We start from the raw sequence: 24,191 nt of genomic DNA, 5'->3' as shown, positions 1-24,191 counted from the left end.
CATTCTTGCATGGTCTGGCCCAGAATTCACTCAGGAAAAATCTTCCTTCACTGCATATTGCTGGCACTAGTGTAAGTCAGCGTGTTACTGTTCTGCTGGTGAAGATGCACAGCACAGAAATGAAATCTGTTCCTCTGACAGCCAACCCAGCAAACACCCATATGGATAGAGCAGGACTCAAACCTGCAGGCTGTGTGTAGCTGGCTATTTACTTGTAATTTTCTCCTTTGTTTCCCTAAGGTTGTTTATTGAAGATTTTATCTAGTTTTAAAGAGCTAGATAATACAATGATGGTACAGAGTAGTCTTTCATTGCTTTCTTTGAAAGTCATTCACTCTTTTGCGAAAGGTAGGCGTAACCAAAAAATCCTCTGCTCCCTGGCGCACCACCCCCCCCCCCCCCCACCCCAACTCTTTTATTGCAATTGTACCATGGCAGAAATTCTCATATCAAGGGAAGAATTGCTCAAAATCAGACAAGGACTGTTCTTTAGCTGGGAAGTAAGCAGGACGTATTCCTGAGGCCTAGGCAGGAGATCTAGAATTCTACTAGTACTCTGAATTTTCCTTTGACATCCATGAGAAGCTGTATATGTACAAGTAACTGTATCTGTAAGGACTATTTTACATAAATTGAACAGGGCTCTTGGAAAAACAGAGCACCTGTAACAATCCTGCTTTACAGAACATCTGCACAGAAAGAGGATTCAAGTCTGAAGTTAGATTTCTGCCAGGTGATCCACAGGTTTAGAACAGAGAAAGAAACAGCTCCCCAAGACAAACAGTCCTTTTCCTGCAGTTGCCCTTAAATAGCCACAGTTTGTAACTATTAGCTTTTGAGGAAAAATGGAGGATGTTTTCACTGTGTCTCCCTAACAAATATTGCTGTTCTGCTGGAGAGAATTACCAAGCCTAACACCTACCTCACAATTCACTAAATGAAAGGGGTTTCCTTTAGTCCTTAATGGATAGGATTTGTGTATGTTGATGAAAGGGGTTTCCTTTAGTCCTTAATGGATAGGATTTGTGTATGTTGATTTGATGGGCACATGAAATACGTACAGCACAAAATGTGAAAATTTTAAAGTATTCATTAATAAAGCCAGAAATTGTCAGGTTTTTTTCTGTGTAGAAAGCTTTATTATGACAAGTATAGCTGGACTGAGCTAAGCCAAATACTGATACAGTGTCAAATGCTGTGGGGTTTGGATTGTATGGCTGTTACATTCAAATCCCTCTTTTACAGTCAAGTGATAACACAATAGGAATCCCTGTCAGGCAGGAAAAGGGGGATCCAAGAGGAATGTGGTTTTGTACAGGTAGATGAAAATACCAGGTGGTATTTTTGTGATGGGTATCTGATCTTTCAGGTTGATGTTTACAGTAGAATACCAGCAATTAAATAAATAGACGGGGGGGGGGGTGGGGGGGGGGCAGGGAGGAGTTGTGCCCTTGGTGATGGAGCACTTCAGAACTTTAAAGAGTCCAAGATTTCTATCAGAGCATTTATAAATTTGATGTGGTAAGCACAGGGTTTTTTTCTTTTTCAAAAGGAAACAGATTTTTTTTTTTTTTTTTTATATTGATGAGTGGATAAGGTGTATTTTCATGATTGTATAATTCAGTGATAAAATGGCAGGAATATACAGCTACCACTCAGCCTCGTCAGTGTTTCTCATGTTTTTCCTCCCACCCCCCCAGAGGAACAGTATATATTTGTCATATGTTATCTGTAACTTTTTCTAGTATTTTACAATTCCACCTGAATACCTTAATCAAGATTGAACTTTCATGCTGTTAAATGTAGCGTGTGTATGTACATGACCACACAGAGCAGACGATTTTTCCACTGGAAAAAAATTACAGCTGATAAGATGAACAAAGAAGTCATTGTTCTGTCTCACAGGGAGAATTAAAGCACAAAGGGATTTAAGGACACGCAGGAAGCCTGTTGGCAGAGCCAAGAACTGAACTGTCTCTCAAGTTCTGGTGCAAATGCCTCTGCCACTGGCCAAGCTTCTTGAGCTGGAGCGAAGCCGTCGCTTTCACACCCCTGCGTCCGGTTTGACTGGGAAAAGAAACTGAAAAGGCTGGATAGAGAGACGGAAAAGAAGTAATCCTGGTTGTGAAGCTGTGGCCTCTTAACAAGAGACAAGAAATGTTCCCAAACTAACCAACCGATGCCTTCTCCCCCACCCCCCCTTATCCCATTCAACCCCAAAAGTAATGTTGCTGAAGTAATCTTAACCTCACAGTAGAAGGTTCTGTGCAGCTGATCAGCATAATGTGCTTCCCTTTGCTTGTGCTTTCTCTGGCTGTGTACAGAAAGCCCTTCAGCTGATACTTCTTTAATATTCTTTTAAGAGAAAACACATGTGGAAAAAGCCTTGCATTACTGGAACAACCCCCGAGATTTGTTTTCAGATATTCCTTCCTTGCATCCTCTTTCTGCCTTTTTTATTTAAATTAACCTTTGGGGTTTTGTGAAGGTTTTGGAACCAAGGCTTTCATTATTTTGGCAGGAATCACTTAGTTCTGCAGAATTCTATTTCGTGAAATATTTTTTCACCTTAAATCCAAATCTTGCATGCTACATCTGAGATGTAGCAGCAATTTAATTAAACAGAATTGGATCGTAACCCAAAAAGTAACAACTCAAGGCGGGCAAGATTCTGTAAGGAAAATACCAAATACAAGATAACTGTGTATCTGCAGTTCATAGTGGAGATGGTGGCAAATAGGTACTGCAGGACTGAGCCTCTTATGTTTTATGCAGTTGCTTAAACTTTCCTGACTTATGAGTTGAGAGCGATTTTGTTTGTATACTAAATAACAGCACCTTTTTTACACTAAGTTAATTACATTCCTGGATCTGCTGCAATTGTCTTGATGCTCTGAAGCTATCTACTGATGAGGAAGTTTTCCGTTTTCTTACTTGCATGGCAAATCTCTAATGGAAATTGAGCCGTTGAGTTTTTTTCAGCATTTATAAAATAATTTGGTGGTTCTATGGTGCAAAGCAGCTGTTGGTTGTATGTCTGTCTTAAGTTCAGTCTTTTCCTCTTTCATTAAATCAGTGGTATTTTAAAGGCTATTTTTAAATTGTGCTATGCAAGAAGATAATTTTCTTCTGGTTTTGGTCCCAGTTATTAACCTGCGGGAATTTATCTTAGGCTAATGTTAGAATACTAATGTTTTACAGTACAAGTGGTTTGCTTTTAGTGAGTTTTTTGTTGATATTGATGCTTGTGGACTATGCATGTAATAAGTAGCAAAACCTTTTTTAAAAATTACCAGAAGTTTTTATTCTTGTCTGGCTTTTTTGCCTTGACCAAATAAACTCCCTTGAAATTTCTGAAGTTTCTAAGATTAGTTTAGTTTCTTAATGATAATATTAAATATTAACCATTTCAGACATTTGCAAATAAGGAAACAGTTACTGTACAGATAAGACTTGATAAACTATTCTATTAGCTTGTTGTTCCTAAAAGGTGTAGCTCCCTCTCTTCTGCTTTCTCCTCCCTTCTCCTCTACTTCAGTCAGAGTTGGTCCTAGCCTGTTTATTGTAGTCTAAGCAAAATGCAAGTATTGTTTACCAGAAATCACTTAGGGTAAAACAAAACAAAAAAACAGAAACCCCTTATTTATCAATATTGTTCCTGCTGTCCCTGGAGGTTTACTGGATTATTTTTTTTTTATGAACTTTGCCTGAGTAGCAATTGCATATCTGATGTGCCAAAGTGCTATTTATGTTTCAGTCTGGTAGTATAACCAAAGAGGATTGAAAAAGTTTATATGTCTTTAAAGGGTATAAGTGTATGAATTGTACAAATGGCTTCAAAAATCATCAAGAAAACAGGTAAGATCAAACTGAATATAATTATATTTTTAATTGAATGATAGATTCCCTGGCACATAAATCTGTAAACCTTAAATTGTTTTTAAAAAACATGTTTCAGTTAAAATGGTCTGGTTTTCTAGTATGGACAAGAGCAAATTTTACTAATAATGTAATTTTCAGAAATTAAGTCCTGTGATTCTTTGTCGGTGTTACGACTGAGTCATAAAACTTAGGTTGCTGCTTAAGAGTTGGTAAGCCTTGTACATTAATATATACTTAAGTCCTCTTTTTATACATTCCACTATGGTTTCTTAAGGGCAGGATTCCTGTTGAAATCTTTCTATATGCTTCTAACATACAGTTACACAATTGCACAACTTCTTATGTAAGATTTCACAGTGAGCAGCTTAACTTACCTGTTCTGCAAATATTTAGACTCTCTGAACTATTTCTTGTATCTTCTAACGGAGCATTGAAACAGGTTTTGAAATGTTTAAGTGATCTGTTGTTACACTTAAAGTAGATGATTCTTATCTAATATAAAACAGTTTAAACACCAAATACGTTCATATTGCAAGAACTTAGGCAGCATTTTGTTATGCCTGAGCCATGTGATTAGGACAGTTTAACTACATTTTAGACCAAACCTTTGCCTTTCTCCCATTTGTACTGAAAGTCCTGTAATGAGGACTAAGTTGTATGATTCAGGATTTGTTAGATTTGAACTGTAACCTGGCCACTTTCTAGTGAGCATGCCAGCAAAGTACCTTGAATGATAACAGTTGCTTTAATGCCCTCTCATAACTTCTTCAGAAAGGCATGTTTTTTCCACTATTAGGACAGTTGACAGGTAATAAATTGGAGAATGTTTCCCAGATCACCATGTGATATGGACCAAATACAGCAGGGCAAGTGCAGGAACAAGGTATAGCGAAGCCAGTCAAAGCTTTGTTGAAGGAAGCATTCTTGCATGGAACAAACCGAACAGCGCCGATCATGTAGAGCTGCCATGCAGGGAAGACATGGTTGTCTGAGCCAAATGGCATGTTGTCTGCAGGAAGCCATATCCAACTCATGTTCTTTGAAAAAACTCGTCTTCCTGAAGTTTCATTTCAAAAATGAGACTTGGAAGAATCCCAGAATAATCCTTTTTTTTTTTCTTTTCCTCATGATCGACAAAAACCATGATTCGATCCATTATATCATGAAATATGTTAATACATATGTCCAGAATGATTAATTTTAGTACTTTTTGTATGATGTGCAGCTGTTGATGCTGATGGGTATTTGGACTAATGCCTCTGATATTAGCACAAAAAAAGCTTTGATTTCAATTACTCTCCCTTGTATTTAAACAAGCCATAAATTCATTGCTGTGCTTCACTTCTCCATTTTTTTTTCTGTAGTACACTGAAACAAAGAGGTTTTTCTGACTAAATTGAGACTATATTCAATTAAATGAATTGTAATTTATCCTCACAAAAGGAGAGTAATTTACCAGAAGGAAGAGACACAAAACAGTATAAATCAGCTTTTAGTAGGATTTTAGTAAATAATTTTTATATTCTCATTCATTATCATCATAGGGTTATGGCACTCCTTTCAGAGTTATCCAGTTTTGTTTGTAATAATATGTCAAGGCCTAATTAAAAAAGGACTGATTTGAAACATATTTGAATTGAAGCGTCTGAGTAGCCATGTGTATTTAATAGAGAGTAAGTGTAACAGAGCTTTACTTAACTGGGACTTCAGTGTTTTATGTTCTTCTTTCAGAGAGTCCAATGTATGTGGAGAGAGAGCACACAGTAATTTGCACAGTTGGCTTAAATTGGATGTGGATGTTCTAAGAACCCAAGGAGTTTTATGAACATTAGTGAGAACATCCCACAATCTTCTACTAATGCATAGCATTATTCCTACTTTATCTGTAGGAAAATTGAACCATTAAACTGTTAAACCAGTTGTACAATGTCATACAAAAGTTTCAACAACAGAGCTAGAAGTAAAATGCAGTTCTAAAATTCTAACTTCAGTGTCCAGATGACATTGCTAGCTTTGCTATCCCAAAGGCTTGCCAACTTGTGAAGATTTTGGGTTATTTTACTTGGATCAGTTAATAACTCTCAAAGATCCATTACAAACCTTCAGAAAGGAGGATGGCTTTTAATGAGGAAACTATCATAGAATCAAGATACTTCTCTAGGCTGCATTTATCCCTGTTGTAAGAGGTTCTACTATGTGAAGTACAGATTTCTAAGTTGATATGGAGTACACAAGCTGGTTTTAAGCCACTTCTGTTTACAACGAGCCATGCAAAATTCCTGAATTTATTCAGTGTTGTTAAGTCTGAAGGGAAGTGGGCACAGACTCACCTTGCTCCTATTACTTCAAGATAACGCACCCTGTCATTTCTTAGTCCTGTTTTTTATACTGCTTAAGTCCAATCCTATTCGGTTTGCCCCAAAATCCTATTCTCTGGACTCCAGATGTACAAACATCTGTCTTTCACACTTTTGTCCCTGTTCTTTGTCCTCCGTATCAACCCAACGCAATGTTTTCCTGCACTTTTGCTTCCAAACTCCATCTCTTTCCCACTGATTTGTTGCTCGCAATGGAGCCCACTTTTCCTCCCTTACCTCTGTCCAGTTTGACTCCAACACTCTCTTCTCCTTATTCAGAGCCTCTTATTGGTCTCATTCTCTTTTCATTCCTTCCTTTCAGTATTACTCGTTCTTGGTGGTTATTATTTTACCCAGTTGTTCCCCAGTCCTCTGTCAGTCTTCAGATCTGGCTTTTGCCATCTTGACTTTAGATCAGATTCTTTCCTCCTCCCTGTGTTCATGTTCCCAGCTACTGAAAATCATTGAGCCACTCAGGAGGAACTTTCTCTTTCTCCAGCTCTGAATATAAGTGTCCTGTCTTAGACATGTCCTGGCCCATGGCAGTCCAGTTTGGAATCTGGGTGAAAGTCCTTCTCACCTCATGAGCTGGAGCATGTCCAGAGCAGACAGAATCCACAGAAAATTTAGCTGGTAAAATCTTAGTCTCTACTGAATAGGTAGTAACTGCAATCTGTTATCCTGATTTTCTAAAGAAATGCAATTTTACAGTGGCTGTCTGTTTTTGATGCATGTTTCCCAATAATTCTTGAACAAACTGGCTAGGCTGAACCAAATTGGAAAGAGGGGTAGAGATCTCTGATATTAGGTTCCTACAAGTTTTGTGTGCCAACCAGGTAGGGAAGAGATCCTAATGGTGCTTCTACTGAGGGACAGTTCAGTGTTCACTGGAGAATTCGCATGGGAGCACAACCTTACGAGGAAGGCCTTAGGCGAACAGGTTAGGTGGCTCAAGAATTATGTTATGATCATTTTGCTTTGCAGTCTTGGGGGATTCTGACATCTAAGTGAATAGTAAGCAGCAAAATAGAAAAGCCAGGAGGGCAGAGAGGAGGCGAATTCTGGAAGTTGGCATGCAGAGGGCAGGCAGAGTGGGCAGGAGGAAGGCAATGACTGTTTAGCAACACAAAAGGCATTTGGAAGAGGGTGCCAATCTTCCATCTTTTAAAAGGCTGTATGACATGCAGTTCATGACACAGATTTAAATTACAGGGAATTTCTTCGTGGCCTGCCAGGGCTGAGAATCAGTCTGTGGTATTTGGTGCAAGGCTTGTATGCATCTCCACTGGTGGCACAAGAGGATGGAAATTACATATAAAGCCACTAGTTGCAGTTTGGTGTAACTGGTGAGTCTTCATTGGCCTGCATATGCTCATTGGAGTTGTGAGCTCCTGATTTTGCCTTGGTCAGTGTACAGATTTACTGTAAGGCGTTAAACAGATTTCTGAACTCATGAAACTGATGTACAGGCTTGATGTACAATGTCAAGGAACTTGACTTACTTCCTGCATTGATTGATGATACCTGCCAAGAATCGGTTACAGTGATTTGCGTTGCTGCTGTTAATGCTCAGATGCTTTCGTAAATATCTTTATTGAATTAAAACAGATTAATCTGTTATAGTGATGTTGTAAATATGGGGCTGACCTCTTTCTTCACTGAGACTAGAGGGAGTGCCTCAGTATTACTGAAAGGAGAAACTTCACAATCATTGTGTTTAGCATGTAGCTTCCTCTATGTTTATCACCATGCTCTAAAACAGCAATGTGCTTATGGTCAAATACAATGTGCTGTTCAGCTCTGGCTGTTACCTGTGGCAGTCTCTTTAGTTAGAAATGACTATTGCTGAATCACTGGAACAAATAGCAACTCTCAGTTCAGAAGCAGGAACTATGCTGGGACAGGATAGGGATACATTGCATACTGTCTACATGTGGCCAAATGCAATCAGGTTACTAAAAAACAGTAAATCAGGAGCAATGGAAGACTCAGAACATGTCATAAAAATGAACTCTGAAACAAATACAGGGCCAACTTCTGCAGACCTTCTTCATCTAAGAAATCCCATTGCAGTCAGACCCACTGAATCCCACTGAGTAAAATAAAAGCAACAGGGCTAATTGCACAGTTTTATACATTTATTCAATTATTACTTTTAAGTGGGGCTCCCACAGATGAAGGGATATAAGTAAAAACAGATGTTGAAACACTGCTACAAGCAACCTCCAAGAAAACCCAACCCCCAGCCTAATCCCTGCAGTTACATTTTCCCACAACTCAGAAAGCAAGTCTCATGGACAAAGTGCTGCCAATGATCTTATTTTATAATTTCCAGTATGTACTTGATTTATAAGGAACAATTTTCTCTCAGTTCTGGTTGTGGAATCGGGAACATTTGTATCTGAAGTGGGTAACAGAAGCACCACTTTTGTAAAGGCTCTGGGAGAGGTTTCTAGTGGTAAACCCATTCTGCCACTGGAAGAAAGAAACTTCCTTTTCCCTTTACCATATCAAACAACTTCTCCTCCTTGTCTACAGTGTTCAGAAACTGCTTTGTAATTGTTGCTCTGTTTTTTCATCTTTCTTTTGCCTGGTCCTTTGAATGTATAGCTTGCTTAGCTGTCTTTCAATTTTTTGCCTAGCCCTCTTTGATGCTAACACTCAGGCTATTAAAATCCCTGGGTGTAAACTTCCCTTTTCTTGTCTTCTCTTAAACTATGCACTTTTGTTCCATAGTATCACTTTAAAATTGACATTTCCAAGTGCTTCTCAGTAGCTTTCTTCTCTACTATTAATTTCTTAAGCCCCTTCTCTTTTTGTGCACTTCTGGCTTCTTTATACAGATTCTAAACCTTTGTGATGGCAAATAATGTGTATCCATGTCTCTGTATATACTGATATTTGTAAAAGTATTGTGATAATATTTTTTTTTCATTTGGGCAATGTTTATTTATTAGGTGAAAGTGGTAGATTGGCCTCTTCAGTATGACTTTTAACCATCATGCTAATATGTCAGTTATTTGTTCACTCATTCATCAACTATGCGCCATTGATTTGTTTTGCTAATACTGTTACTTTCTTTTTCCTCCCTATCCATAATAGTCGACCTTTTTATGGCATATTGTGCTTGGTGAGGAATTGCTAGCCAGATGTGCAGCAAATGAGCTACTAGTTCTCAGTGTATATTCTGGACTTTTGGCTTTGATCTAATTATTCAGGACCTTAGATAAGTTGTTCCCGATAATAAACATGATACAGTGAAGGCATGTAGAGAAGGCCACTGCCTCCTGTGGACTCCAGGACCTGGGGATTCCTCTTGCCCAGTCCCTGGAGGCCAGCCCTCTGTGCCTGGACACCTGGAGGTCTCTCCATCCCACCCTAATGGACAGGGCAGCTGCTCTCCCCTTTGCAAGTTCAACCAATAGTTAGTCTCAGTGTGTATGCCAAAACCACAAACACTGACAAGGATAGAGGACGCAGGACACCGATACAACTGCCTACACAGATGGCCCTAGAAGTCACTTTCTCTGCTACTCTTTGAATGGAAAAGTTCCTTGATCTGATAATCCTAATGAAGCAGATGCTGTGATATGCCACATACCCTTAGAAATATGGGCAAGGGTAGCCAAATTCTGCCGAATGGGAATGTTACTGATTCTTCAGCCAGAAATTAGCATCTTGTCTCAGTTTCAGTTGAAATATGATCTGAAAATAAAGGTCTTAGGATTTTTAATCTCTTTTCTGGGCAGTTTTGGTAAAGTGGTGATAGCTATGAAATATATTTTACTATTGATTTTTTTATATCAGTTTTAGTGCATTTATCTATCCATTGGAGAAGCAAATGACCTCATACTGGAGGAGGTTTCACAGCAGTGAAACACTGAAATCATATGCATCTCTCTCTATACTAACTAGTTTTCTATGTGAATGGCAAAACCATTAATACTAGTAACATTTCTTTTGAAAAGCCAGAGCTGTGCTAAGGGGTTGGCAGCCTGCCTACTGGAACCTTTTGATCCATCATGTACTTCCTAGCAAACCTTACCAGGTGTCCTTTCAGCTGGTCTATGGCAAGGCTTTGATGTGCTGAGAACATGGTCACAATGTGGGGCAGCTGTGTCTCCAAAAAAGGAACAGGAAAAGCAGAAGGAATGACTGTTCAGATCTTGTTTATGGGTAGTCTGGCTGTGATGGTCCAACTTTTGCAGCCACAGTGGGACCAGCGCAAGCTTTGGAAGCCCCTAGAGGCTGACACTGATGTGGTGGTAACAGTTCTTGGCTCTGCATTATGGTGAGCAGAAGGTGTCTCATCACTCTGTGTGTGGCGTGAACAGAAAATAAAGCATTTAGCCTTTGGTGGTGTGGCTTACTGACCAGACAGGTCAGATCTAAGTATTGCTTGGGTGAGGTCTGCTTGCAGGCTATGGGTTAGACTTTGCTTTGCTTTTGACCTGTAATTCTGATGCCTCATGCTCCTATTAATGTCATTGTGTCAAAGAGCCTTGATCATGCCTTTCCATCAGATTTATGCTAAGGACAGTAAAAACTTGGAGTGGGGGAGATCCTCAAGAATTCATACAGTCTAAGTATAAAATAAGAGATAGCAGGCAGGGAAGCACAATTAAACACTACTGCTTGGTGTCAGCACTATGCTTGGCATACCACCATCTGGAGGAAGATCTAACAAGTGAATGCTGGGCACTTAACATTGTGTCTGATGAATTAGAAAGACAAATACTGTGAAGATCCTTGTTCGCATGGAGTTATTAAAGCTGCAAGATCCACAAGTAATGCAGAGCGTTTATAGGGAGGCATATTATTCATGGACTGTTTTGTTTCTTTTGGTCTTTTCAGGTGTTCCAGGACCTTGGCACTTCTGTGTTGTCAGGTGCATTTAAAGGATACAACATCTGCCTCTTTGCATATGGACAGACAGGTTCAGGAAAAACTTACACAATGATGGGAACACCTGTGAGTTACACCATTCGTTTTACACTTAGGGTCGAGGGTGGGATGTCCAGCAGAAACATCGCTTTATTTTTAAACCATGATTATGGTGCTTGTTCAGTAGAATGCTTATACATATTTTATTTGGTATTTATATATATCAAATGAGAGTCAAGCATTTACATTTAGATAAATAATGTAGCATCAGCTAAAAGTACTAGAAAATATGGTGTAGTTTAAATATTTATTTTAGATAACCTTCATCTTGCTATGTATGAATGTTATCGCTATGTTAGAGGACAAAAAAAAACCAACTATATCGCTGAATAGTTCTCGTTTTTAGAAATGTATAGCTCAAGATAATACAAAGTATTCATTCTCATGGAATTTTTTGGCAGTCTGAGCTATGCTGAAATTAAATTACTTTCACAAAAAAACCTGGATACAATGCACAGGAATACTTTTGTAACAGGCTTCATTATCTACTTCAGACATTTATCTGTTGCAGAAGTTATCCTTTGGCCTGTGGAAACTAATATTTGCTTTACTTCCAGTTTTGAAATGTATTTGAATAGTGTCTGCAGAAGCTGTTACATTTTAAGATTCTTTTCTACCAGGAACCACTTAAAGTGTATTTTAATCTTGGTACTCAGATCGACGGGGTCAGTTGAGGATTTCCTGTGTTCTGCTGCAACACAAGGCAATTTGATCTCTATCCGTAAATATTCTTGGCTGTCGGTGAAACATGCCCCTAAAAAAGAAAAAAATTATTTAACAGTTTGTGCACGTGGGCCACTATTTCCTACACCCATGGGATTCAATTTTTAAGGTGAAATAAGGGTAAAAATTGTTCAAACCCCAAAGATAAGAAAAAGACTATTCTGGCATGGTTTGTGCTTTTGACAAGAGTTTGGATTTTTAAAAGTTTATTTTCCCCACAGACATCAGCAATTGAATGTTGTTAAATCATTACCTGATTCTCCATTCATTTGATGCAAAATCAAGCTTAACTCTATGAAAGTCTAAAGAATTGTTAAAATTGGGGTTAATAGGTGACAAACTAGGATATTTGTATTACGTTATTTTGAAAATATCGTAGTAATTCAGAATGGCCACATCTTGAAATTATCCTCATTTCCAAGGAAATTTCCAGGTGTAGTGTTTCTAAGAGATTTCTGGCTTATAAAGTAATTTCTTTCTCCATGGAATCCTGCTTTGATCTAATCTTTAAGAACATGTATTCACTGTGAAACAGTGTTCAAAACTAGGTGGAAACAAGTGTTTGGTATAAACTGAACTTTCGTCCACAGTGGTCCACCTGATGAACTTGACTTTCTTCCCCCAACACCATTTCAAGTCTGCCTTCTAAAAGCCTTTCATGCTATTCAGCAAGCAGATTCCACCAAAGCCTTAGAGTCTTTCTCAGGGTGTGTTGGCACTGCAATCACTGAAGTGCGAGCAATCATGTCATAAGAACAGTTCATCGCACAATAACACACCATTACGTCAGTGCTGTGTAGACCATTTGGGCAAAGTTTAAATCAGCTAGTTTGGGTACTGCTAGCAGCCCATATTGCATTCTGTCTGAGAGACCAGATTTACAAATCTAGAACATAAAGCTGTTCCAAGCCTGTTCTGTAGTGCCATAGCATGAAGAAATAAAAGTAGAATAACGAAAAACCAAAATATTCATTACCAGTCAAGCTAGTTTCAGTGTTGGCCTGGCTTCATCTAGACTGCAACACCTCTGACATAGGCATGTCCAGTGTCTTTACATCAGACAGTTCTTTGATTTAACTCAAGCCTCTAACTTCTCATTGATGCTGTATAAGTTGCTCTAAAATGACTTTTGCTATAAATAGCATTTGCACTGAAGCTAAGACAGCTGACATTACACAGCACACAAGTCCCTGCAGTGTTTCACGTGCAAGATGCTTCAGCTAGAGTAGTAGAGCATTGCCATGCTGTTCTGAACTGCACTCCAGGGCAGTTTGTGTTGTAATCCACCATACTTTAATGCTGCACTATGATTCTGTCCTTTTCTCATAACTTGGCCTTTATTTAAAAATAAGTTTTGCAAGAGTAATAGCAAGTATATTGTTTAATTTTTTTTCTGTTTATTATTTGAAGGCATCCATTGGGCTGACACCTCGTATATGTGAGGTACTTATTTTTTATTTCACTTGCATTTGTTCAAGTAGTTAGATTTTCTTGATGGATTTAAAATTTGCATAAACTTCTGGTTTGTGCAGGGCCTCTTTTCAAGGAAGGATGATTACTCAGACCAGACAGCATCTTGCAGAGTAAAGGTCAGGTAAGTGTGTCACTGTTTTGGGCAATGCTATGAAAGCTTTCATCATCATGTTCCTGTAATCAAACAAAGTAAAGACTAGTTTATTTTGTTTCTGTTTTCTCAGATGATATCGTTTTGCAACAAGGGAGAGAACACAGAGGAAGAATGAGAAAGTGTTGATTTTAGTTTTCCATCTCAGTATCGTTCTTGGGATGCTGTCTGTTCACTTTTGTATAGACAGCTGAAATAGGAGTGCATTAAAAATTTACTTCCTGTTTGTTTAACTCTTAAATTTGAGCCATAAGCCTACATTCCATTCTTATTAATTGTTCCCATTGATCTAATGAACCATTATGTTTGGAAAACTGGGGATTTGAAGTCCCTGGTGTTAAAAAAGCATATTTTATGAGCTTTCAAATAAAATACTGAATGCCTCTTGCTTCTTAGAAATTTGCTACTATGAGTTCTTTCTATGTGCACTGCATGGGAAGGGGCAGTAACAGAGATAATGGAAATAATGAATTAATTAAATTTATTATGTAAGATCTATGTAAGATTCAGGTAGCTACATTGTCTAAATATATGCTTTCTCTCTTTTTGTTTATTGTGTATATTTAACATTCTTTTTTTTTCTTTTCAGTTTTCTTGAAATCTATAATGAGCGTGTCCGAGATTTGTTAAAACAATCAGACCGAAAAAAACCTTACACACTTCGAGTCCGAGAACACCCTGAAACAGGACCATATGTACAAGGTGAGAGTGGGCGTCACAACTAGCATCAGAATTTTAAGTAAATGTGTATCAGGTCTTGTATGTATCTTTGTGTATGTTCCCTGCGTGATCCTAGTTGCTTCTACTCTTCAAGAGTTAATTTCCTCAAATATTTTGCTTGTTAATATGAACATGTATAATACACTGAAAGCTTTGCCTCTGTTATCCCACTGGGTGGATATCCTGCACTTTTCTGTTTGCCTTTCCAGCCATAGGTTGTGTGTGAGCCATATTGTTTTGCTTTCTTTTGTTTTAAAGAAATTTTAATCAAGAAATGCAGCAACATCAGCTCAAAATGGGTTCTCCAGATCAGCCTAAGGTCCCTCCATACCTGTTTCAGTCCTTGGCAGCAGTATATATATAAAATAATAATAATAAAAAAGTAGATACACTCAACTGTTTGATGTTGCAGGCCAGGCCACGTGAAGCAATTAAAATCTGTATTACCTGAGTGAGAACCCAACAAGCTTCATTTTCCTTCATTAAACTGAAAAAACACAGGATGGGTAGTGTAGGTGCATTATATGATTAAAAACATCATACACTTTTTAATTCACACTTGGAACAGCAGTCCCTCAGATGGCTTTGTGTTTTCTAGTGAATCATAGCTTTCAAATCAGGTGACACAGCAGATTAAAAAAACCCCACAGGTATTTTTTGCATTTCAGTTTTTGTACTTCCAGTTCATTTTCACTTTTCATTGGTGCCTTCACTTCAAGGTCTTACATAGCTTTAAATTGGAGTTTGGCCATTGGTACTTTGTAAATTGATTAGCTCCTGATGTAAAGTTTGCCTGCTATATTGCCATTTATCTGACCAAAAACTGACAAAAGGCATGTGTCTCTGTCATCATTTAAGCCCAGCTGTCAGCTAAGCACCACACAGCCACTCACTTACTACCCCCCACCCCCATCCCCCACTGTGGGATAGGGAGGAGAATCAGAAGACAAAGCTAAAAAAAAAAATCATGGGTTGAGATAAGGACAGTTTAACAGGATAACATGAGGGGAGAAGAAATTGCTAATAAAAGAATATATAAATCAAGTGATGCACAATGCAATTGCTCACCACCAGAACCCGATGCTCAGCCTGTTCCCAAGCCACGATCCCTCCTCCCAGCCCCCTGCCAGCTCCCCCAGTATATATACTGAGCAGGACATCATATGGTATCGAATATCTCCTTGGCTAGTTAGGGTCAGCTATCCTGGCTGTGTCCCCTCCTAGCTTCTTGTGAAAATTAACCCTGTCCTAGTCAAATGCAGGACATTATCCACCCCTTATTCTATACCATCTGCATCATTCCCAGATCCTACACTTTCCAGTTAATCACCACTACTTTTCCTGTCTTTGATAGATAGATGGATAGATATATATACACACACACACAGAGCTATCATTTCCTTAGTCTGTGGGCCATCCCTCTAATGTGTCCACTGAGTTCATTTAATCCATAACTTTAGGGCTCCATCTGTCCTAACAGTCTTTCAGGGCAGGAGAGATGGAGTGTGTGATGTTGGATTTTTGCATGCTGCATCCAGAGCTCATGGCTGGTGTATTTGGTGCAGCCCATGCCCACGGTCTGCAGGTTGAAGATGATGATCTTGAGGAAGTTGCTGGGTGCCAGTTGCTGAAGCCAGTTCAAGTTCCATCACCACTGCACTTTGCTTGGTTCCATCAAAGTCCATCCTTCATTGATTTGGGTGATTCTTACTGTAATATCATTGATATGGCATATAGCAACTGCAGCAGTGATGACATACAGTGGCAGAGTTATTTAGTGATTAACATCATACAATTTAATTCCCTGGCTATTCTCACCCAAAATCAAATCCCCTTGAGGTACACATCGAAATTCCCCATCCTTCTGCATCACTCACCAAGTGCACCCAGGTCCTTGAGCAAAAGCAATCCCACAAATGGGTTTACCTTTGCCTGAGGCAGGAGTAACCCAGACTGTCTTCCCTAACGTATTTTTTATGTGCACTACAGGGACTTTATCCTCTTCTACAGTATGTAAAAGTTCAAGTGCTTGCCTTGGTGGGTTTGTGGGAGTGTGATATAGTCAATTTGACAGACCTCCCCATGTTTATATTTCAGCCATCGCCCTCCATACCACAGGGGCTTTAACTGCTTGGCTTGCTTAATTGCAGCACATTTCACATGCATGGATAACTTGTGCAATAGTGTCCATGGTCAAGTCCACCCCTCGATCACAAGCCCATCTATATGTTGCATCTGTCCCTTGATGGCCTGAGGTGTCATGGGCCCACCAAGCCATAAATAATTCACCCTTATGTTGCAAGTCTAAATCCACCTGAGCCACTTCAATCTTAGCAGCCTGATCCACCTGCTGCTTGTTTTGATGTTCTTCAGTGGCCTGACTCAGGTACGTGGGCATCTAAGTGATGTACTTTTACAACCAGCTTCTCTAGCCAGGCAGCAATATCTTGCCGCAGTGGGGCAGCCCACGTGGGTTTGCCTTTGCGCTGCCAGTTGCTCTGCTCCCATTGCTGCAGTCACACACACACACCCCCCCCCCAGGGCATTTGCCACCATCCATGAGTCAGTATAGAGATAGAGCACTGGCCATTTTCCTTGATCAGCAATGTCTAAAGCTAGCTGGATGGCTTTTGTTTCCACAAACTGGCTCGATTCACCTTCTCCTTCAGCAGTTTCTGTGACTTGTCATATACAACTCCGTACAGCAGCTGCTCATTCCCAGTTAGACTCACTTCAGCTTCCAATACAGTTAGCTGCTGGGATCGCCCTGTCACTCCAAAAATACAGATGGGTTCTGCCCCGTTATAACTTGATGGCACCAGGGTACGCTGTGTACCGGTGTCCACTAAAGCCTTATACTCCTGTGGGTCTGATGTGCCAACACATCAAATCCACACAGTCCAATAAACCCGGTTGTCCCCTTCTTCCACCTGGCTGGAGGCAGGGCCCCTCTAATCCTGGTCATAGTATTTGTTACTTGCTTTTTGTAAACATGAATCAGAAATCCCTTCAAGAGGATCAGAAGTGAGATCAGCCATTCCACTCTGTCTGGGGAACTGCCTGCTGGAAACTGGAGCAGGATTTTTCCAGGAAGAATCCCCTTTTGTGATTGTTTTTCCTTGCAACTCACGTACCCGTGACTCTAAGGTTGAGGCAGGTTTTCCATTCCACTTCCTCATGTCCTCTCATGGTCATGCAGGTAAAACCACAGGTTACCCCATTGTGTGTACCTTCTGTATCTTCTCTCTTGAGCAGTGGAACACTTACTCCTAATAGCTGAGATATGGGCCTGTACAGGTGGGGAGTAGGGCATATCCTCTCTGAATTGCTGGAACTCCCAGGACGGTTTCTTCACAGCCAAGATGCAGGCCTGTAAGGAGGAAGAGAGACTTCCTTCATATTGCTGGAGTTGGCCAGCCATTTCATCCACTGTTTGTCCCTCACCTTCTTTCCAGGTCATTACTGCCAAGGAATTGGCATACGATGGTGGTGCCCTTTGTAGAAACTTCCACCACATGGGTTGTGTGCATTGGACTTCATCTGGTTCTGTGGGTAACTGCTCGTTATCCAGATCATTATAAATAATCTCCAGCATGGCTAATTCCCTCAGGTACTGGATACCTCTCTCCATGGTAGTCCACTTGCCTTGGTGACATGTAACTTCTTCCTTGAAGGGGTACCTTTCCTTCATGTCTGACAGAAGTCATCTCCAGAAGCTGAGCACTTGTGTCTTTCTTCCAGTCACCTTGTCAATGCCCCCTTCCCTAGACAGGGATCCCAGCTGCTTGGCTCCTACCCCCTTAATTCCGAACTACTGGCCGTGTTATCCCAGCATCGGAGCAGCCAGGTAACAATGTGCTCGTCTGGATAGCAGCTGAAATCCTTTCATACAACTCACAGCTCACTCAGGGACTGGGATCAGGCGATTATCTCTGCTTCTGCCTCTTCCTTCTGTCCTCTTGATGACCCTGGTTTACCTTCATCTTTCATTAAGCAAACTGATTTTTTTTGTGTATTTCTTCTTCTGCATAGGGGTGACTGATACCAGCACAGCTTGGTTCTCTGGTTCAGCTGCAGTGCCTGTCACCAGGGCTGGGGTAGCTGCAGTGCTTGTCACAAGGGTTGGAATAGTCACAGTGCCTGTTGGTCCGTTTTCCCTCCCTTTCCCCTGAGGGTGCTGATTAATATCACGCAGTGTTTGGTAGATACTGGCCAGGGCCCAGCACAGTGCAGTAAGTTGTGCCTTTTGGGAATAGCCACAGTGTTTTCCTTTCAAATATTATAGCACTTCATCAGGATCTTGTAAATGTTTGGGAGTGAAGTTCCAAACCATTGGAGGTGAGAAGTTCTCTAGATACCTGCCCGTATTCTCCCACATGCCATGACACCCATGACTGTCCAGACTTGGGGCAGATTTCTGGATGGTATTCTTAAAAAATTTTTGTGTAACCCTAAACAAGACCTGAGACATATTCAGAAGATATAGCAATAAGAGCATGCTGGCTTCAACATCCCAAGCTTATTCAAAATTCTCAAAAGCTGTTGTAATTAGCCTGGAGGAGAAAAGGGAGGTGAAAGAGCAGGAGAAAGTATCCCCCCGCCTCTTCCCCATAGATTTTGTGCAGTTACTAATAAATTTCAATAGAAGGCACCTGAGGTGTGGGTATGGCAACATTGCTGCATACAAACACCAGCTTAACCTCATGACCAGTGATACATCATAAGTCGACGTTACCCATTACAGCAAAATGGTAGTCCTGATTCCTCTCCCAAAGGTGATAAACATCACCACAAGGAATACATAGTGCATATAAGGATTTACGTAACACCACCATGTGAACGAGTGAACCAACATTGTGACCGGTGACTATTTAACTAATATAAGAAATGCATATAACAATTTTGTTTCGACATGCTCTGGTCAGATCTGTCGTTATCTCAACCCTGTGAGACCCACGTTAGGCTCCAAAAAGGACTATCAAATATCCCCTTGTCTACTTTGGGTCAGCTATCCTAGCTGTGTCCCCTCCCAGCTTCTTGTGAAAAATTATCCTAGCTGAACCCTGGACACTGTCAAAAAATCAGTGCACTAGTGCAAAAACATACAGAGTAGCTTTACAGTGGAGAACTGAAGGAAGAGCCTTTTCCAAACTGATGCAAGTTCCAAAATTAGTGAGTTTGCTTAGAAAGTAAATGCATATATTTTCTTTTCAGTGTGCCTTTTATCTAGTGGGCAGAATTCCAAAGTTGCCTCTGGTATCACTGACTCTGCAACTGCTTGGCTGGCCACCAAGTGGGTAGTAACACCTGGGGAGTAAGCATTTAGTACGCAAAACGCATATCACAGAATTTTATTGGTCCTGTCACATCAGATCAAATACTGTTTTATTCTGGCTTTTAAATAGAGTTCTCTCTGTTTGTTTTGTGAATTCCTTTTGTTATCTCCGGTTCACTTTTCTCTCTCTCTTTTTCTTTATCACAGCATTACATGTCAGATTGTTATCCTTACTTCAGAGATTAAGGCAAGGTGTGATAATAGATAGGGTGACTTGACTGTGTGACTGAATGGAGCCTGGAATTCCCAGCTCTCATTCGCTCAGCACCTGCAGGATCCATCATAGCACATCTAACAACCAATGGTTGTTACCAGTTCCTCCTCTCAAAATTTGAAATAAGCACTTGGAAAGTGTTGAACTTGCATGGTCCTATACACAAGGGACTATCTGGCATTATGGTTACTTCAGCTGTGCTTTCCCAGCACATCAGCATCCTGTTTAAAGAGAGTTGGAAAATAGATGAATTGATGGTCTCATTAGTATGGCAAACTTACCATTCTTTGAAAAGCAGATTCATAGACATTTGGCCTTTATTGAGGTCTTTCCAAGATTTTCTTTCTACCTGCTTGTTATCGAAGAACTTAATTGTTGGTGGAGTACAGATACTAATTATTTTCTTTTAGCAGCTGCTCATTCACCACACAAGAAAAGGCCTTTAAACTGCTTCCTTCCTTGGCAATTTCCATCCCTTTTCTCAGGCCTTATATCTCCAGTGATTCCTTGGCTGCATATAATGGAGTTTCCTTGTTTTAAAAGAAAATGAAGTTATAGCTTCTGCCAATGGGCTGGCTTGCCTTTTGTCACTATTTTGTCTTCATCTAGAACCTTCCAGGCCAAATCTGTCACTTCTTTTCCAGTTCTGCTTTTTTTGGTTGGTGGTTTGTTTTTTTTTTAAACTTAATTCTACCCCTTTTGTATAAGGATTTTATACTTAGACACAACTAAAAATTGAATGGAACAATTCTATGCTAGAGTTCTGAAATATCCCATAAAAGTTCCCAGTTGAATAGATTTTGAAAATAATAGGAAAGGATAGTGGAAAAAAGATTAACCTAAAATATTATTTGCCAGCTTTGGCCATATTTGTAAATCCAGTGTGAATACTTCATTTTAGAAGATTCCTTCCCTCTGTATCTTATGTCAGCCTCCAAAAATAATTTTATTAATGCCTGTAAGAAAAATTTAATTTTCATGATAAATGTGATTCGCATTTTTAGAAAAACTGATCATGTGCATGAAAAATGAAGTAATTTCGCTGCTGAAGGCATCATGGGGTGTAATTAGATGCTGTTGTGAGAACATGTGAACAGAAGTGATTTCATGCTGATGAGTCAGTGGCTTAGGGCAACAGTCAGATGACATAGTTCTTTATTTAGGTATGTGTATATAAATATATATTAAAAATAAATATGTTTATGTACAGTTTACGCAATTAAGAACTGTAGCAGTTTGCTTTACTTGAGACAACCCTGCTGTCTTTTAGGGAGAGGGACTAATAAAGAAGACGTGATTACATAGCTCCTTTTGGAACTGCACTCATTAGCTCACATCAAAAATAAGCAGCAGTGAGAAAGTCCAGAGGTCTTTTGAATGCAGGTGAGGAGTACAGTCAGCTTGATTTTAGTAACATCAAATTCAAGAAAATGAAGCGGTTCTCAACACTGGTACAAAATGCCCTTCTCACCTGCAGTAATACAGTGTTGCAATCAACAATTGCTGATCTCTGTAAGGAGTGCCTGCTATGTGCTGAACTAGTCTTTGGCAGTTTTATACCTAGTCTCTCTCTGTGCAGGATCAGAACGCAACAATATTGTTTCCGATAGCTGGATGGCTGCGATCAGAATTATCAGCAAGCTTACTAGAAGGGGAGCTTGTTTTGTATTCTCCTTCTAGGCAATTTGCTGTATGGGAGAAATAAAAATGAACATCAGCAAAGCCCAGAAATTTTCCGTTATTTCCCATAGATCCTGTATGTTAAGGACTAGCATCTGTATTTGCATCTTACTTCCTGCAAGCTATCAGCAATTTTAAGGTCTGCTGATTTTGATCAGAGGCTCCCCAGTGTACCATTAGTTTGTCAGTTGTATGGTTGGTGTTGATATCCAGAGTACAGTTAGCAGTGGATGAAGAACAGACAGAGAGGAAAATTGGAAAACTTAACCCCTCTAAGGATGCTTAGGTGCTCTGCACAATGCGTTTTCCACTTGCAAGTCCAGTCAGGAAGTCCTAGCTCTGAACACTAGGTATTTTGAACAGTTTCCAGCCCATCATTTTTCCATGTAAAGGCTGTGAGATTGTAGCCTTTAAAATGCTGAAAGTGTTTCAGTGCTTTGGGTTGGAATTGTTTCAAACTTCTCCCTCACAGATGGTTGCACTGTTAAGGAATCGGCCTCTCTTAAATCAGGAAATGATGCAATCTATTTTGTTACCCTGAGAGATTTCTGAGGGAGATCCTTTCTTACGCCAAGGCAGATTTCTAGATGAGCAAGTGGTTTTGATCTTTCTATGGGACTTGAAAATGACCTTTCTTTTTGTAGCAGCCAACAGAACACTTTGTCATTTCTTTTCAAACAACATTTACAATATTTCATTTACCTTATTGAAAAACTAAATGTTTTGAACTCTGTGCTAGAATCACTATTCTAGTAGTAATGGAAATGTAGGGAGGTAAGAATTTCTTCCATGCCTCCATTTTATAACTGGATTTTTATTCAGTTACATAAGACCCTGAAAAAGGGTCTGGGAAAACAATATATGATATTTTCCATATTCTAATCTTTGAAGATCCCAGTGCTGTTGGAAAAATAATGGCCCTCTTTCTCAAATGGAAAATGTGATGACTTCTGGAATTAATGTATTGTAAAGGGACACTAGAGAGCAGAAGAAATGCTTTTGTTTGAAAATCAGCCTATATTTTGTGTGTGTGCAAGTGCGCATGCATGCACACTACAGTTAGGGTTTTTTTTAAAAGTGTGGGTGATCCAAAAATCTTTTTTGTATCAGTTGTTAAAGGACTAAAACAAATTCCCATCTTTGGCTTAGATTTTGCTTTCATTTGAAATTAAGTAAGCTGTTATGATGTAAGTATAGACTCTCTCTAACAATGTCAGAAGGAACTTATTTCAGCCTTGTTGTAAGTCAAGATGAATATAAAATTCATTTTAGCAGTAGATAAATTATTTGATCCAAATAATCACATTTTTCAATACTCTGCCTTCATCCATGCTTTCGTGGCCTGCAATAAAACAAACCAAACCTAAATAAGTGTGTGTGTGTGTAAAGTAGCCCTGGATTCCAGCTGTGAGATAAAACATTCTGCAAAGGAGTGTTTTACTAGATACTGTATGACGAAGACTTGCTTCTCAATTCAGGTGGTTTTTTTAAGAGTCACTGCAGTACAAATGATAACTAATCATCACCATAAAATGCAAATGAGGCATATTAAACCGGATTTATGTGAAATACAAGCCTGTTGAGGTTGATTTTGCGTGTCTGCTGGAATTTGCATTTTGCAAGGGGCTGGCAGGTCCGCTACAGCACAGCAGCACACTGCCCTCCACTGGGGCCCTCTTAGTCACAACCACCGCTCCGACACAGCAGGCTCTGCAATGCAGTATTTCTTTTATTTGTTTTCAGTGGGCTTTTTCCCCCTTAAAAATAAAATCAGATTTAAAAAAAACAAACAAACCTGAAAGCAGAAGATATCAAAAGGCCAGACGTTTCATATCATTATTTGGGTACCCTCTGGGGAGAAAAGAGCATGAAGACTTAGTGTTGCAGGCTGAAGCCTTGTTCAGTAAACGGTAAATATTCGCAGGGGTTGGTTCCTAATTCTGTTAGTTGCATGAGCAGAGCCATTATCCAGAAGCAATGGCAAAAAGCTTCTTTACAGGATCTGTACCCAATTAGTAGCAGTGACATAGCTGAAAATTTCTTACGGAGTTTGTTATACTGTTTTTTAAATACCGTTGTTCTGCAGACAAGTTTGAAAAAGGTCTGTACTCTAAAGGTACAAGGCATTTTTTAAACTGATGTCACTGCATCTGAAGGATGGGCTGCAATTTTTTATTTTATTTTTAAAAAAATAAAATAGTTACTCTAGTTGAGAGACCACTTGTAGAACAGACTGGCATCACAGCAGAACATCCTTATGCTTCTGATGTTGGGTAAATTGTTGGGCAAACTGACTGAAACTTCCTGAGAAGAATATGCATTTAACTCTTTTTAAATCTTTGGCAGGATTGACTCAACATTTAGTTACAGACTACAAGCAAGTTGTAGAACTTCTAGAAGAAGGAATAGCTAAAAGGTATTTTATAAAACAAACCAGCTCCACCTTTAACACTTTTTTCACCATGTGTTGATTTCATTGATGTTTATTTTACTGACAGTGTTGCCAATGCTTTGTTGTGACAGGATATCAGATTTGCTGATCCTGTACATGACGTACACATAAGATGTTACCTATCCTCATATTATCCACAGCAAGAGCTACAAGCACTCATGAAGTTGTTTCTTCAAAACTGATCCCGTGCTGACTTACCCACAAAATTCAACCATCTATCTGGGATAAAAAATGCATGCCAGGGAAACGTTTTGCTGTAA

General features: G+C 39.6%; 1 protein-coding gene across 3 annotated transcripts in view; it reads left to right on the top strand.

The window, feature by feature from the left end:
• The window catches only part of STARD9 (StAR related lipid transfer domain containing 9), a 118,480-nt gene that overhangs the window by 39,466 nt on the left and 54,823 nt on the right, over nucleotides 1-24,191 (top strand). For 2 of the 3 annotated variants that reach the window (XM_075030628.1, XM_075030627.1), the window contains exons 4-8: nucleotides 11,094-11,210; nucleotides 13,317-13,349; nucleotides 13,439-13,500; nucleotides 14,120-14,232; nucleotides 23,826-23,895. In XM_075030628.1, coding sequence (XP_074886729.1) covers nucleotides 11,094-11,210; nucleotides 13,317-13,349; nucleotides 13,439-13,500; nucleotides 14,120-14,232; nucleotides 23,826-23,895 — 395 coding nt within the window. Of the gene's footprint in view, nucleotides 1-11,093; nucleotides 11,211-13,316; nucleotides 13,350-13,438; nucleotides 13,501-14,119; nucleotides 14,233-23,825; nucleotides 23,896-24,191 lie in introns of those variants that run through there. The other variant, XM_075030629.1, reaches the window with a different exon arrangement.

The sequence above is a fragment of the Buteo buteo genome, chromosome 6 (genome assembly GCF_964188355.1).
Source record: "Buteo buteo chromosome 6, bButBut1.hap1.1, whole genome shotgun sequence".
Taxonomy (NCBI): Eukaryota; Metazoa; Chordata; class Aves; order Accipitriformes; family Accipitridae; genus Buteo; species Buteo buteo.
This window is presented reverse-complemented; position numbering and strand designations above follow the sequence as displayed.